The sequence below is a fragment of the Monodon monoceros genome, unplaced genomic scaffold (assembly GCF_005190385.1).
Source record: "Monodon monoceros isolate NGI ecotype Baffin Bay Population unplaced genomic scaffold, NGI_Narwhal_1 Super_Scaffold_21, whole genome shotgun sequence".
Taxonomy (NCBI): Eukaryota; Metazoa; Chordata; class Mammalia; order Artiodactyla; family Monodontidae; genus Monodon; species Monodon monoceros.
Genome location: NW_021703778.1, coordinates 136,469,173 through 136,483,973, shown reverse-complemented (window position 1 = coordinate 136,483,973; position 14,801 = coordinate 136,469,173). Strand labels below are relative to the sequence as shown.

The window sequence follows — 14,801 nt, the reverse complement described above, 5'->3', positions numbered from 1 at the left end:
GCCCTGCAAATCTATGACATTCAAAAGTGGAAGAGTCAGGCGGAAATAAAAACATTCCACTTCAGCTCCTAAACCATGTTCCCCTTAATCTGAAATAAATCTGTGACAACTGACAGATACTTCTTTCAGAAAGTTGTGGAGAAAGGCTTGACTTGCCTTAGTAAATCATACACAGGCTTCATTATTTTTAGTCTGGTTAGAAAAAATGTTACCATAGCAACTGCACCATCATCTAGGGCAAATGTTATCCCTTTAAATCAATAAAATGAAGAGCTGTCCCATAAATGCCCAGTGCTTCCAAAGGAAGAATTGACTTTTCAATAAAATTAATTTCTTTCAGGACTTCACCATTCATCTTCGTTTGTAACCCCAGAGTTTTTTTCCCAACTGAATAAGGGATATTAAAAGCAAAATTCAACTTTGTAAAATCCAAGGCTGACCTTTCTTGTATCTGCAGAAAATCATTAATTCTATTACTTCCTTGAAACACATAGCTTCATTTGTGGCTTTTTCATTCATCTACAGGAGGCATCATGCTAATTAATTTGGTCCTTGGACAGAGCATTGTGAATTCTGAGAGGACAACGTGGAGAAATGTATCAGAGCACGCATGTCTTTTCTCAACTCTTAAGAGATCATTGTAAGTGATGCAGCAGACAGCAGAGTTCTTGTGGGCCCTCACTTAGTACCTGTGGGACAGAGGTTGGCTCGGTTAGTTTGACTCCATCCTTGGGCAGAACTGAAATTGTTTGGGAGTATTCATGACGATTTATTAATATATTAAAACTTGGTACTGTGGTAAAGTTTGCATCCACGAAGTGTGAGATTTGGACCTTAAAAATTAAATCTAATATGTCAGACCTTTTTTCCTACTTAAAAAAGTGTCAATTTTAGTGTCAGCTCAAAACATCACAGGCTGTGGGGAAGCATGGTTGGTACCTACCCATGTCTCCTGGTTTCGGAATGCTGAGAAGGTCTCCTAGCCTCCAAAGACTTTGCTTCCTCTATTTTCAGACTCGTATTTTTTTTTCACATTTAATACCTTTGAAATCAGGATATGCCTAATAATTAATGGACATAATTTTTTATTGGCAGATTTTTCTTTCTTAGAAGTACACACAATGATGATGGGGAAAAAAGTAAAACATTTATTGCCTGCTTATCAGATATCAAGCACTGAGATAAGAAATTTATAGACATTATTTTGTAGGAGGCTCACATGAACCCTACGAAGGAGGCATTTTCAGTTTTGTAGAAAACAAACTCAGTGTGTTATGAGACTCCAAGATCACAAGCTGGCAGGTGTCAGAGTCAGACAAACACAAATCTAGATGACTTTAAGATAATCTGAACCTTTGGATTCTCCATCTGACTTGCCCTCAGCTTGTTATCTTCATAAATAGTTTTGCAAACCTTTAAATTCTGGTGCTAGGAAGGACCTTATGAGTCATAGGGTCCAACCCCATCATGATGCAGAAGAGGAAACTGAGGCTGAGAGAAGTAACTTGCCCAAGGCAGTCACAAAGGAAGTTGTGCCACTGAGAATCAGTATGGCTAGGCCAGGGAAGGGAGCTACCAGGCTCTTGCAACATCTCCATCTCCTGCACAGATTGTACACTCCCTAGTCCTCCCTGTCTAGGGCTGCCCACCCTGGACCAGGCCACAACCTTTCAAGGCACTGACACTTAGCTCATTCCTCTGTTTTCACGCTCCCCTAGACCTCAAGATGATTGCTCTCCTACGCCCCTTCTCCCCTCTCCTTACCCCTAGTGAACTTGTATCTTGTGACTCATCCTTCAAGGTAACAATGAATCCATGTGAAGATAATGGAACAAGATGAGAGAAGATTCCCTAGGGCCTGTGCTTGGAAACATTGAGCACATCTTTGCTACAACAAGAGAGGGACTTTAGTGGTGGGAACATCAACAGGAATGGAAGGGAAGGTGGCAGATACAGGCTAAATGGAAGGGAAAGTGGCAGATAGAGATCCTGAGATATTCTGCAGGTATCAGGGCCTTAAGTAGCCTTAGAAATCATACAGCAACCTCTCACTGCCTCTAGAGAGGCAGGTGGCATGGCACAGTGCACAGATTGCAAAAAGGTGGCATCCGTATACCATTCCCCTTTCCTACACTCATGATGATGTTGGTGGGCCACAGCCTTCTGCACTGGGAATGGATTCAAGGGCCTTTCTTTTTTTTTTTTTTTTTTTTTTGCGGTACACGGGCCTCTCACTGCTGTGGCCTCTCCCGTTGCAGAGCACAGGCTCCAGACGCGCAGGCTCAGTAGCCATGGCTCACGGGCCCAGCCGCTCCGCGGCATGTGGGATCCTCCTGGACTGGGGCACGAACCCGTGTCCCCTGCATCGGCAGGCGGACTCTCAACCGCTGCGCCACCAGGGAAGCCCCAAGGGCTCCCTTCCCTTCTTAACACAGTGTTCCAGGCGGCACCTTCAATTGACTGCAGTTGATTACGGGGATGAAACAAACCTATTTGCCATCCTCAGTGCTGTCAAAGGCTTTGAAGGCAGGTAGCTTAGAAAATAACTGAGCCTCCATTTCTCCCAATGGAAAAAAGGAGATATTAATCTTTGATTTACAGAATTGTTATAAGATTTAGAGACAACATATGTCAGAGCACAGCAGATACCATGGAGTCTGGTACATAGTAGGTGCTCAGTGACTGTAAGTTGTCATCCTTAATGAAGTTAATGCTGATGGGAAGTAGTCAGGATGCCACAGCTCCGCATTATAAGGAAGTTGGGGATTGTGAAAGAATGGTACTCTTGGCCTCCCTTTGTTGTCTTTCTTTATCTTGTGACATTGCAGACACAGGTATGAAAGTTTCAGGTCTCATTTAAAAGGGTTGAACAGCCTCAGGTCAGGACGGCAGCTCACCGCTGATTGGCTAGCTCTTGGCCCAGCAAGTTAGGACTCTCACGCCAGGTAAGCAGTCTGTCCCTATAGTACCCCAGGTCTGGTTATGCTACTCACAGGCTGAAGGGCTGAAGAAAGTCCTTTATTCCAAGCCTAGTTCAATTTCTATAAAATATATATAATAATCTGACCCTAGAGATGGGTGTATTGATGGTATAGTGATAGATTCACTAAGGGTTATTATATGTTTTGAAAGAAAAATCAAACCCTTAATGAGTAGCATGTTTATTTAAAGAACACCTTTCTTTGCAGAAAATAGAAATGTTTTAACTTCTTTATTTTGTATCATTTATTTATTTAATGTGCATCTTAAATGGCTTGGGCTATGTCATTATTAGCTATGATATGTAAACTCCTAAAGGCAAGAATGTTTGCTTCATTTATTTTTTAGAGCACCCCGAATAATGCCATGAACAGTGAGGTTTTTTCATCCATTTACATGCTACAGTTGCAGACTGGAATATAAACTGTATCTCACACTCATAAGGAATACCATTTCATTCTTAGTTTAGACTTTTAAGAACCTGAAATCAAATGAAACAGTTCCATTACAACAGCATTGAGTATCCTTACATGCAGCACAAATGGATACTTATTGGTTTATTTTAATTTTTAAAGTATCAATATTCATTGACTTTCTATTACAAAAGCCTGCCCCAAGTAGAAAATGTGAAAAATGCTGAAAGCTACTTAGAAAAAAAGTCATTTTTAAGTACCATGCTGGAAGATAATCATGTTGAACATCTTAATATTTTTTTCCTGTGTGATTCATTTTAAAGTGTTATTAATATGATCTAATCCTTAACTCATTTTAAGACATTCAAATGTTTCTTCTCATTGTGATTTCCATCCTTTCAGTTAGCGATCCCATGTTCTCTCCAGGAAGAATTATTGTTTTGTTATCTTTCAATATATTGAAATGTGTTGTGAGTTAAAGGAAAAAGAGTTTGCCCTGAGCTGCTGGTGACTGCCTCCTGTTTCGAAGGAAAGTTGTGGTTACCGCGAAGGAAAATCTAATCCATCTTGCCCCAGTGCACTTGGTCTCCCAGAGCCAGGTGAACTACCTTTGACTGTTTCCCTAGGATTATGTCACCCACCAAGGTAACTTTCTGTTTCAGTAGGCGATGTTAAGAAACAAAACAACACCCTTTAAGTTAATCACTTTTGGAAAATAGAGAATGGCTTTATATCCCAAGGCTTTGATGTGTTTAGTGGTTCCTGTAAGGCTCTGCCTCCCTTTTGTTTTGATTGACGAGACCTTTCCTATATATTTGAGCAATCAAGCAGCCCAGTAACAGAGGGTAGAGGCATTTACCCAGAGCAAACTTGTACCGCTCATTGTGACTTTCCAAAGCCTTGGGTGCAAGTTTCAGCTTTAAAGAAGAGGTAGCTCCAGTAAAATCAGGTAAGTGCTTCTCCATACTTCTAACTTCATTCTACTTGAGGGTAAGTCCGGATAGCCTTGCTAAGGTGACAGATCAGAAGTAGGAACTGGGAGATCAGTTTGGGAATAAATAACTTTGCAGCCAGTTTTAAGTCATAATGAACTGGGGGTGTTCTATAAGTGTAGTGTCCACCCTCATTTCAACATCCAGGTATGTTCCGTCTGGTGGGCCAAGCATGAAAGGAGTGATTCTGGCTCCTGAAAAAGCACAGGAAGTTACCAAGACCCAGAGAGGATAGACAGTAGATTGGTAGTTGACGGGGGTTATGTTTTAAATACCCGTGATGCTTTCCATCATTTGGCTTTAAATTCACTCACTACGAGGTGCCTATTAGAGTGGAGGTTAGTCCAGAGGGAATTTGTAGCAAGTAGGACACATTCTTATGAATGGCCACCAAGTCAGGTGTGAGGATTCACATCTGCATATCCAAGTTTTGTGGTGGGTTGGGTTAGTAGCAATACGTATGGGGCATACAATTATTGTTTATTTACCTCCGCCCTCCATTCCCCATCCATGATGTTGGAAATATAATTGTGAGCAAAGCATGTAACATAATTCCAAATACCCTGATCTGAATAAGAATTTGTATATATCCCTGTATTATGTTAGGATATGCATTACTTTTGGTGTTACTCATATTCTGTGTTCATTTTGAAGAGACGATTGGGACAAACTTCTTTCACCCACAAGTCAAGTCCAGCAGGTGGAATGCTATAAGGAAAAGCCTGAGGATGCCCTTGGAGGGTTGGATGTCTAGTGAACTCAGTGGGTCCATGGAATCCATATTGGAGCCACTTGGAGGAAACTCTGGGCATTTGTGTTGGAGTTTGTGGGCACTTACAATTTCTTGGCTCATTTCTCCTGAAATGCTAAGAGCGATGTCCCTTTGATAGCGACCAGCACATTGATGGCAGTCCCATGGAGGCAGCTGGATCTGTTAATAAATTCTCTTTCCTCTCCCTCTCGGGGAACAGTATGAGGCTGGCATACCTCTTCCTTGGCCCTGCGGCCCTCCTCCTCCTGGCTGGCTGCGGCTGTGTCCTCAGCACCTCCGGCGGGAACCTGCACACGTTTGTGGGCTGTGCGGTGAGAGAGTTTACTTTCCTGGCCAAGAAGCCCGGCTGCAAGGGCCTTCGGATCACCACGGATGCCTGCTGGGGCCGCTGTGAAACCTGGGAGGTGAGTCCCAAGACAGGCCTAGGTGGCAATGCCTTCAGGGTCAGCCCCTTGGCCTGGTTCTTAAGTATTCACTTTTTAATCAAATGAGTTAGAGCTGGGGTATCTAAATTTTCCTGTGGATCAAACAAACAAACAAACACAAAACAGCTACATGGTATCCTCCAAAAATAATCTGAAAAAAACAAGATACTGCCCATCTAACAAAGCATTGATAAAATTAATAATTTGATCGACACAGGGTTGTCTATTGGGGAATCATCTCTGGGAGGTTAAGATGTGCTATCTTTCTACCCATTTTATAGATGACATGGAAGAATTCAATTGGTGGCTGACTGCAGTCATGTAGGGGGTCAGTGGAAAGTTCGGAGTAAATTCTTGGTGCAAGCTTGTAACCCAAACTCTTCCCTGTATTCCTCCACCAGTGAAAAAGCCAGCCAGTTACCGAGAGAGGCCCTAAGCGAAATAGCAGGCAAGGGCGGGTCCTCAGCCCCTCCTTCAGTGCCTCGTCCACAGCCGCACTCTCTTCCCACCCCCTAGAGTAATTCCTGGGGCCCCTCAGGGATTATCACTGACAGATCCGTTAAGGCCCTTCATATACTATTATATCCAGCTTTTTAAGAGACAATACATTTAAAATGGGCTATAAGGGATGGATCCCCTCCTGGAGTCATGCATCCTCTCGCCTAACTGAGCCAACTTAGAAGCCCACAAGCGCCATGAGAAGACACTGCCATTAGGAAAAGCATCCTTCTATTCAGGGACTCAGAGAGCAACCTGCTGTCACTTGGATAAAATTATGGCCCCGGGATTGGAATTGGATTATGGTGGTGAAACCTCTAACTTAAATGAAATGACCCCACCAAGTTCGCTTCATTTCTTTCTATCATTTGGGGGCTTGAGACCTAACAGTGAGATGAAAATTCGGTTGTTGCAGATACTGTGGCTGTCACACGACATCAGACTTATGCGGGAAACTTTCTTGTATTCAGGGCGTGGTCTGGCAGTGCCTTCCCCTGCTCACAGCTGTGTCAGGCTATTGGGAGCTCTCTGTGGGCCAAAATCTCAAGTTACCATTTCCCCTTAATTCACCCCATCTTCTCTTGCCCTTATAAATCAGTGAACGGCTTTAATTGGGTAATGGTCACCTGCAGGAGGTTAGGGACTCTGCTCTCACTGGAGAAATGGAAGCACTGAGACTGTGAAAGAGCGAGATTCTCCTTAATGTCAGCAAGCTTTTATTTATGCCTTTACTGTGCTCTGAAAAGGGAGGTTACATCTAGAAAATAAATAAAAGAATGAGATTTAGTTTCCCCACAATCTGAAAGTTTCTGAGATACAAAGCACTTATTTTTGGTAATTTAACTGGGAAGCCTGTCTGAAAATAAGGGTGTTCATGACGACAAAGTGGCTGGATTTACTTTGAAGGTGGAACTATTGCTGAAAATAGCCTTTGTTCCTGGTCTGGGTTTAGGGTTACCAGAGTTAGCAAAAAGCCCAACCAAACCAAGCCAGGAGGCCACTTAAATTTGAATGTCACATAAACAACTGTTATTTTCTTTTTGATATAAGTCTGTCCCATGCAATATTTGGGACATACTTATACTAAAAAAAATAGTTGTTTATTTGATATTCAAATTTTACTGGGCATCCTGTATTTTATCTGGCAATGCTGCCTGGGATTCCAGATTACTGAGGGTAAGAGGACATGAAGCGAACTGAGAAAGGGTAAAATGTTACCTGAGAAATAGGAGGAAGAAGTGCATATTGAGTTCAACTCTTCTACATGGTCCTTGACAGAGGCAAAGCCATTATTTCCATGAGATGCATGTAAGAACTTCATCCTGGGCCTCCATTAAACATATTTCATTTGCCCAGGACAAGTGTAGCTGTTGTCCTCTGAAAGCTTGTTCGTTGTTATTCTTATTATTATTGAATACTTCCTTACTCTTATAATTGCTCTGGTAAGAACAATAGATTACATTTACTGAACACTTACTTGGTGCTCGGCAGGTATTACATACACCATCTTACCTTATCTCCACAACAAGGCTGGGAGGTAGGTATTTTGTTTTACAGTTAGGAATCTGAGGCTTCAAGAAGTTAAGTGGATTTTCCAAGGTCTCCAGCAAGTGGCAGAACAGGGATTCAAGCTCAGTGGCTCTGACTGCAGGGTTTGAGATTTTAACTACTGCTTTGTGCTGGTTTCCTGATCTGTATGCTCTGTTTATCAAAATGAACTTTGGATGCACGATTTCTAAAAGGTGAAGGAAGGAAGGGAATCCCTCGGTTATCAGAACCAGCGCACAGGGCATTCAGGAACCTGCCTTGCTCTGTTTTCTTTCACTGATTCAACGAATAGTTGTTGAGAACCTCCAGGGTGCCAGGTATCTCTAGGGAGTAGAGGCACAGCAGTGAGTAAAACGGGCAAAAATCCTTGTCTTAATGCAGTTTTCTTTCTAGAGTGGGAAAAATACAACACAACTAAATAAAACACATAATATGTCACAGGGTGTTGACAAGTGCTATGGAGAAAAATAAAGCAGGAAGAGGGAGAGGAAGTGGCAGCGTGGGAGGGGAAACTTGGCAACTTTAAATAGGATGGTCAGGAAAGGCTTTCCTGGGAGGGTGACGTTTGAACAAAAACCTGAGTTTGAAGAAGGAGTGAATCACAAGGGAGAAGAGCGTTCCAGGCAGAGGGACTAGCAAGGGCAAAGGTCCTGGGGTGGCACGGTTCCTGGTGGGTTTGGGGAAAAAGCAGGAGACTATTGCGGCTCGAGCAGAGTGAGGAAGCCAGCAAGACGGGGTCACTGGGGACATGTCAGAGGTGAAGGTGCAGGGAAGATGATGTAGGGTCTTGAGGGTGATTGTAAGATCTTTGACTTTTGCTCCCAATGAGATAGGAAATCATAGAGGCTTTGAGCAGAGGGGAGATAGGATCTTACATTTTAAAAGGATCTCTTGGGGCTGCCCTGTCATAAATAGACTATAGGCGGTAAAAGAAGAAGTGAGGGGACCAGTTAGAAGGCTTTTGCAATGATCAAGACTATTCATTTGCTAAGTATTTATTTAGTACCTACTCTGTGCCATGGGCTCTTCTGGCAGTTCGGGATAGTGAGTGAACAAAACCACCTTCCTGCTTTCAGGAATTTGCTTTCTACTGGGAGGAAACATATTAACAAGTAAAGAAACGAATAACAAGCTAGTCTCTGAGAGTGATAAATGGTCAAGAAAATGAAGCACGATGCTATGTTCTAATGGGTTTTCTGTTTTCTATCTGTGGGGACAGAAGCCCATTCTGGAACCCCCCTACATTGAAGCCCATCATCGAGTCTGTACCTACAATGAGACCAAACAGGTGACGGTCAAGCTGCCCAACTGTGCCCCGGGAGTCGACCCCTTCTACACCTACCCCGTGGCTGTCCGCTGTGACTGTGGGGCCTGCTCCACTGCCACCACGGAGTGTGAGACCATCTGAAGCTAGGCGACCCTCAGAACACAGCTGGCGGCCTGCGGCCTCACGGACCCACCTGCACGGGCAGCACAAGCAGCTATACCCCCTGCACTCAAGGACTGTTTAATTTCGACCCTACTTGTGGAGGAGGTTACCTGTCTCCCTGACCCACCCTCAGGCGCAAGGCCGAGGCAGCATACTTATGCTAAAAATGCAAAACAACACTTGTGCCTTCGCTAAAATAATTTCTCTGGTCCACACACTGCAAATTAATTTTTCTTTACCTTGAATCTCAGAACATAATTCATATATCACAACCCTCCTCCAATTTGGATTTTTAATAAGCCAATGTTTTAAATGCATTGGGCATAATTGGGAAACGGGCCTAGAAAGACTTTAAATTCTCATGTCTTATGTAATGACGGGTCTCCAACTGGATTTATGATTAAAGCGCCAGAAATTAATATAACCAATGTTTTAGTCCTCATGGCCTCCAAGAAAATCCAGTTGCAAGCTCCCTTAGAGAAAATACTTTCTTTTCCTTTTAACTGAGCAATTACCGACACAAGAAATAGAGACTGCTCAGATTAAAAAAGGGAGGACGATAGAGGCTCAAACTGAAAGGTGTCTGGATTTGGGTGATTCTTTTCCCAAGCAAAATTCCCAAGGTCCCTTTAAGATCCTTATAAAGAGACCCCTTTGTGAATAAAAAAACTCAGAAAAAAAAAATGTAATCAGAGCTATCATATACACTTAAAAAAAAAAAACCTCACGAAACTAAACTCATGTTTTTAGACTCATGTGATACTCTCCCAAAGCCATGCCCCAAATGATCAATCACAATTATTCTTTCCAACTGGGCATATTTTAAATTTAAATTGTAATTTTTTAAACTCAAAAGTTTTACATGTTTGTAGGGGTAAAAGTGTACTGCTGACTCAGAGGAAAAAGTCTGTGATTGTCTAGCTCTTGCCCTCGCTAAAATCTTACAGCAGCTGATTCTCTGTGACTTTAAAAAAAAAAAAAAACTCTAATGTTACACAGGTGTCTTTAATTCTGACATTTTTGGGTTGAAATGAACCTTGTTCCTTTTTCACATTATGCCAGGAAAATCTGTACTAATGCCAATAAAGCATGTCCTCTGTCTTTTGAATTCATGAAAACTTTCAAAAAAGTCTTTTTCATCTTTAAGACCCTTGGAATAACAACAACAAGCACACTTAAAATGAACTGCGAGGTTATTTTTACTTGCACATTAATTTAGGATGTCATATTTAGTAAGGGACACCGACAGATGACTGGGTACCATGAGTCCCAAAGGTGGCTCAATCTGTATTCACATCCCTGGCATTTCGTCACTAGGAACCAGGGGTCCTCCTTGAATGAGGAATCAATGAGTCCCCATGAAAACAGTAAAGCAAATGTTAGGATTGATGGTCCAGGACTGGGATGCTGAGGTGGATGACCAGGAACAAAGGACAAGAGCAAAATCCATCCCAACCTTCAGTGCAGATCTGTTGGCAGGCAAGAGAGCCGCTCTAACATGAAAAGTACTTGAGTGCCTTGGGGTCTCTGCTGGGGTGGAGAACGGGGATTAAGGATAATACTGGATGGTACCACTCAGGTGTTTTCAACCCACCCCTAAGAACTTCCCTCAGGAGTTTCTGGGAGAAAAAGCTGCTTCTTAAAGAAACTTAGGGAAAAAAGCAGAAGCAGGATGGGCTTGCCAGAATTTGAGAAAAGATGACTGTAGCATCCTTAAGGTTCCTGGTGGGAAACAAATGATATACTGCGGTTGCATATTGAGGAGAATTCAATGAAGAGACTATTTACAAATGTGAAGACAGAGTTAAGGAAACCCACAAGGGGGTGGTGAAACACTCCTAAACTCTTGTTTGAAGCAATGGGTAACCTAGGCCGAAGGACCAGGAAGAAGTGATGATCAGGCCCCAAAGACAACTGTAGGAGAGGAATGCCTGACAGGGGCTGTGGCTTTTCATAGGAGGATGCAGCCATTACCAATGTGAGGCCTGGGAAGGAGGGAAGTGAGCAAATACTTCAGCCTCACTCTGCTCCCACGCCCTGATCTTCTGCCGAAGCAAATGGGAAGGCAGAGAGTAAGGGAGCCCATTGGTTCAGCTCATAAATGTTGGCAGCCTGGGAAGCAGGTAGGAGAAGAGTGGATCTAAGGGGGCCAATGGATAAAATCACCCATAGGTATCTTATGGGAAGCTTAGCAGGAATGCCATAGGCAGTCGTGTTGGCCATGTGGGCCATAAATCCTGCAGCATCACGGTTACTCAGTAAGACTCCTCTGTGATGAATTGGGATGGGATACAGGTGGAAAGGTATGTGCTGACTAATACAATATTGACAACATTTGAGAGATGTGGGAACAATGGTAATTATCAGGACTGGATTAATTGGTTGTTGAGTGCAATCAAAGCACTCAGGGCTTTGATTGCCCTGAGTGAAAGGGCAATGAGGCTTCAAATGAAAGCTTCGCTTGAAGAGTCTCTTCTCCTGAAGCTGGAGGGCAGACTGTGCTGAAATTCAGGCCTCAGACCTAATTGGAAGAGCAGGTGAATCATCAAAAAGGCTGAATCCATCACCCTGGCAGTCTCCTATACTTAACGTCCTCATAGGGAGGGAGCGGGACACAGAGACCTGCAATGGGGACAACCCCTAGATGAGCTTGAGGTTCCCTTGCTGAAGGGGCCGGCTCCTTCTTCCTAGAGGAGGCCAGCCTCCAGTGCCTGGAGACCAGGCTGAGGCCCCATCTGAGGAGGCTGCTTTACACGATGATAACTTGCCCTCCTCAAATACCATCTGCAACCCCTCATTTATTCTACATGGATAGTTAGGGTCAAGTCTCAGGATGACCCGGCTGGGGATTGACTTTCCCTGTGGCGGGAGGAATGAGATTTTCCATTGAAGGAAACTCAGGACTTGACTAATGCAGACATGGATCCGGGGAATGCGCTTGGGAACGGATCTTAAGGGTGTCAGATGGGATGAGGGGGAGGGTGGCAGAATATAAGCCCAGATAAGAAGAGTTTATTGGGGCATTCTCTCATGACTCAGGATTTAGCATCTTCATAAGGGAAGCTGGATCTCGTTCCAGTTTGCTGTTGGGATGGCTCCCTAAAGCTTGGAGGAAATGGTGGCTTACATGAACGAAGAGAAGACGCCAGACTGTCCTGGCAGAGTATTTGAGGACTAAAGACTCAGAGAAGGGGGCCTGCTATCTTCACCTGGATAGTTCATTGGATATTCCCCTCTCTAAAGCCACGAGGAATGCACAAGTGAAGGACTTCAGCATCACAGAAAAGCTCGATAGTGGCTGTCCTTTGTCGACTGGGTTGATGGCAGGAGGAACTGCCATGGACCGGGCTTCCTGGTATCAGCAGAGGTGAGAGGGGTCTGGAATAGCAGAGACCTGGTGGTACCATGTAGCTGTCAGAGGCAAGGTGAACGTAGTTGCTGTAACAGGCAGAAAAGCTGCAAAAGCAACTGGAGGGCTGTAATCTGATCTGTGGTGCTGGCTAAGACAACTTCTACAGTAAGTATTTATTACAATCAGAAACATTATTAATGAAAAGGGGGAAATGTCTGTCACTGATAAACTTGAATCTTTTTCAAATCTCTCTCTTCCCTCTTCCTGTCTTCTCCTCTGCCATTCTCTTTTTCTCCCTCCCTCACTTCCACGAATATTTATGAATCATAGTTTTGTGCAAGGCACTGTGTTTGGGAAGTAAGATATAAATATTGCTACCATTTATGGATTTCTTACTATAAGCAGGACCCTTTATATTAATTCTTTGTAATTCTGTGTCAACCATGCTCACAGGCATTGTAATTGCCATTTTACCATCACCATTTTACAGACGATGAAACCAAAGCTCAGAGAGGTCAAGTAACCTGCCCAAGATCAGACAGCTGATTGGCAGCACATGCCAGGTTTCTCTGAGCCAGAACTAAATTCTTTCCATTGGAGCATTATGGCTTTTTGGGGTGTTCCTTCCAAGTTGTTCCTGCCTGGAGAAGTCTTTGAGTTTACTGACGTTGGACAGTCTCTCACCATGATAAGCATGTGAGCAGTCTCTTCTGGAGGAAACTCAGTGCAAGCTCGGGTTGTTTTATGGAGATTGTAATTTTTCTCTGGTTTCCTTTATAACCTCTAGCAAGATAGTGCTTTGCTACAGCTCAAACCAAAGCTTATAACAGGAGAGACTGAGGGAGAAAAGGAGCAGAGCCTCAAAGGGAAATTCAAAGAGACTGCTGCGGAGATGAAGGCTGTATGCCCTCAACTCATCTCACAGGCAATGTGGACACTGGCAGAGGGATGGTGGTCCAGTGCCTATTGGGGGAGCTCTAGATAAAACCAACTCTCAGCAACTCCTTACTCTTGGAAATGTGTTTATTTTGCAATTAACAAAAGGTAAAGAGAAGGAGAATTTCCTAGCTTTTTTTTTCCGTAAGAGTGTTTTTCAATGGAGAATGTAAGTGCTCACTGCTCATTCTACCTCTGGGCCTATTAGTTCCACTGATTGAATTCATGCTTTCCTTCTTCCACTGATTAGGAAATGAATGAGCCACCAGAAAAGCGCCAAATTCTGCTGAAGCGACCCAAAGAACTGTTCAAATTAATTAGGTTTTAAGTATACTAAAAAGCATTTCTCAGATAGTAAATAAACTGTATATCTAATCGAAAATAATGTGGCATTGATGAGAACAAATTGCATTTCATCAAGTTTTCCAAGAGGACTGATTGTTTTTTTCATTCAGGAGGCGTTTTTTCTTTTTTTAAAAAATAAATTTATTTATTTTATTTAGTTTTGGCTGCATTGGGTCTTCACTGCTATGCACAGGCTTTCTCTAGTTGTGGCAAGCGGAGGCTACTCTTCGTTGTGGTGCGCGTGCTTCTCATTGTGGTGGCTTCTCTTGTTGCGGAGCACAGGCCCTAGAGCGTGCAGGCTTCAGTAGTTGTGGCTCGTGCGCTCTAGAGCACAGGCTCGGTAGTTGTGCTCCAAGCCAGGAGACATTATCTTAAAAATAATATGTACCTTATCCTTTTTTGGGTTTTGTTTTCTTCAAAATATTAAAGCAAATTATTAAGAAGTAACTTTAAAAGGATTCTTTAGCAAATTCTGAGAATTTTATTTTCTGTTGAAAATTTCTACTAGAGAAACAGTTTACTGCATTAGAAGAATTCGGTCCTTATTGGCAAGATGAATCTTCTGGCAATTCTTTTACAATGATCTCATTTTGTTTTAATGAACAGGGTTGCTGGGAATTGTGTATAGGGAGATCTAAAAGGCTCAGTGGTTGATTGTTGTGATCCTGGAGTATCTGAAGGGGGTGCTAAAGACCTCTGAGGAGGTGATGTGTAACAACAGGAAGAAGAAATAGGGAAAGGATGAGAAAAAGAGGAGCAGGTGCACAGCACTGTAACCAGTAGTGTAAGCAGAGACTTGTTCCAATGTTAAGGAATTTAGAGGGACTATTCGAGTCTCTAGGTCCTCATTAGCAGGAGAAGAGCAAACAGTTCCTAAGCTCTTTGGCTTTATTTTTGGCTCTAAGTTCCTCTGGCTGTCTTTCTTTAGCATATTGAATAATTGAGTTTTTAAAAAAAAAAGCTTCCTGATACACAAGATCAATTATATGCTTTGACCTTGAGTGTGGGCCATTGGGGCTTCTGGAAAGTCATTCAAACCCCAAATACAACCTCTCCCAAACAAACAAACAATCAATCAAATACACACACACACACACACACACACACACACA

The 14,801-nt window shown here is 43.0% G+C and overlaps 1 protein-coding gene across 1 annotated transcript; it reads left to right on the top strand.

Moving 5' to 3' along the window:
• The first annotated feature begins 5,356 nt into the window (after window positions 1-5,356).
• GPHB5 (glycoprotein hormone subunit beta 5) lies at window positions 5,357-9,035 on the top strand. Its single transcript, XM_029236220.1, has 2 exons — window positions 5,357-5,560; window positions 8,847-9,035. The coding sequence occupies exons 1-2, from the start codon at window positions 5,357-5,359 to the stop codon at window positions 9,033-9,035; spliced, it is 393 nt and encodes a 130-aa protein (XP_029092053.1).
• The last annotated feature ends 5,766 nt before the right edge of the window (window positions 9,036-14,801 follow it).

Bases quoted from the DNA above. Each gene is read 5' to 3' on its own strand.
- GPHB5 (XM_029236220.1), top strand. From the start codon at position 5,357: ATGAGGCTGGCATACCTCTTCCTTGGCCCTGCGGCCCTCCTCCTCCTG. The intron at 5,561-8,846 runs GTGAGTCCCAAG...CTGTGGGGACAG, and splicing joins GCCGCTGTGAAACCTGGGAG to AAGCCCATTCTGGAACCCCC.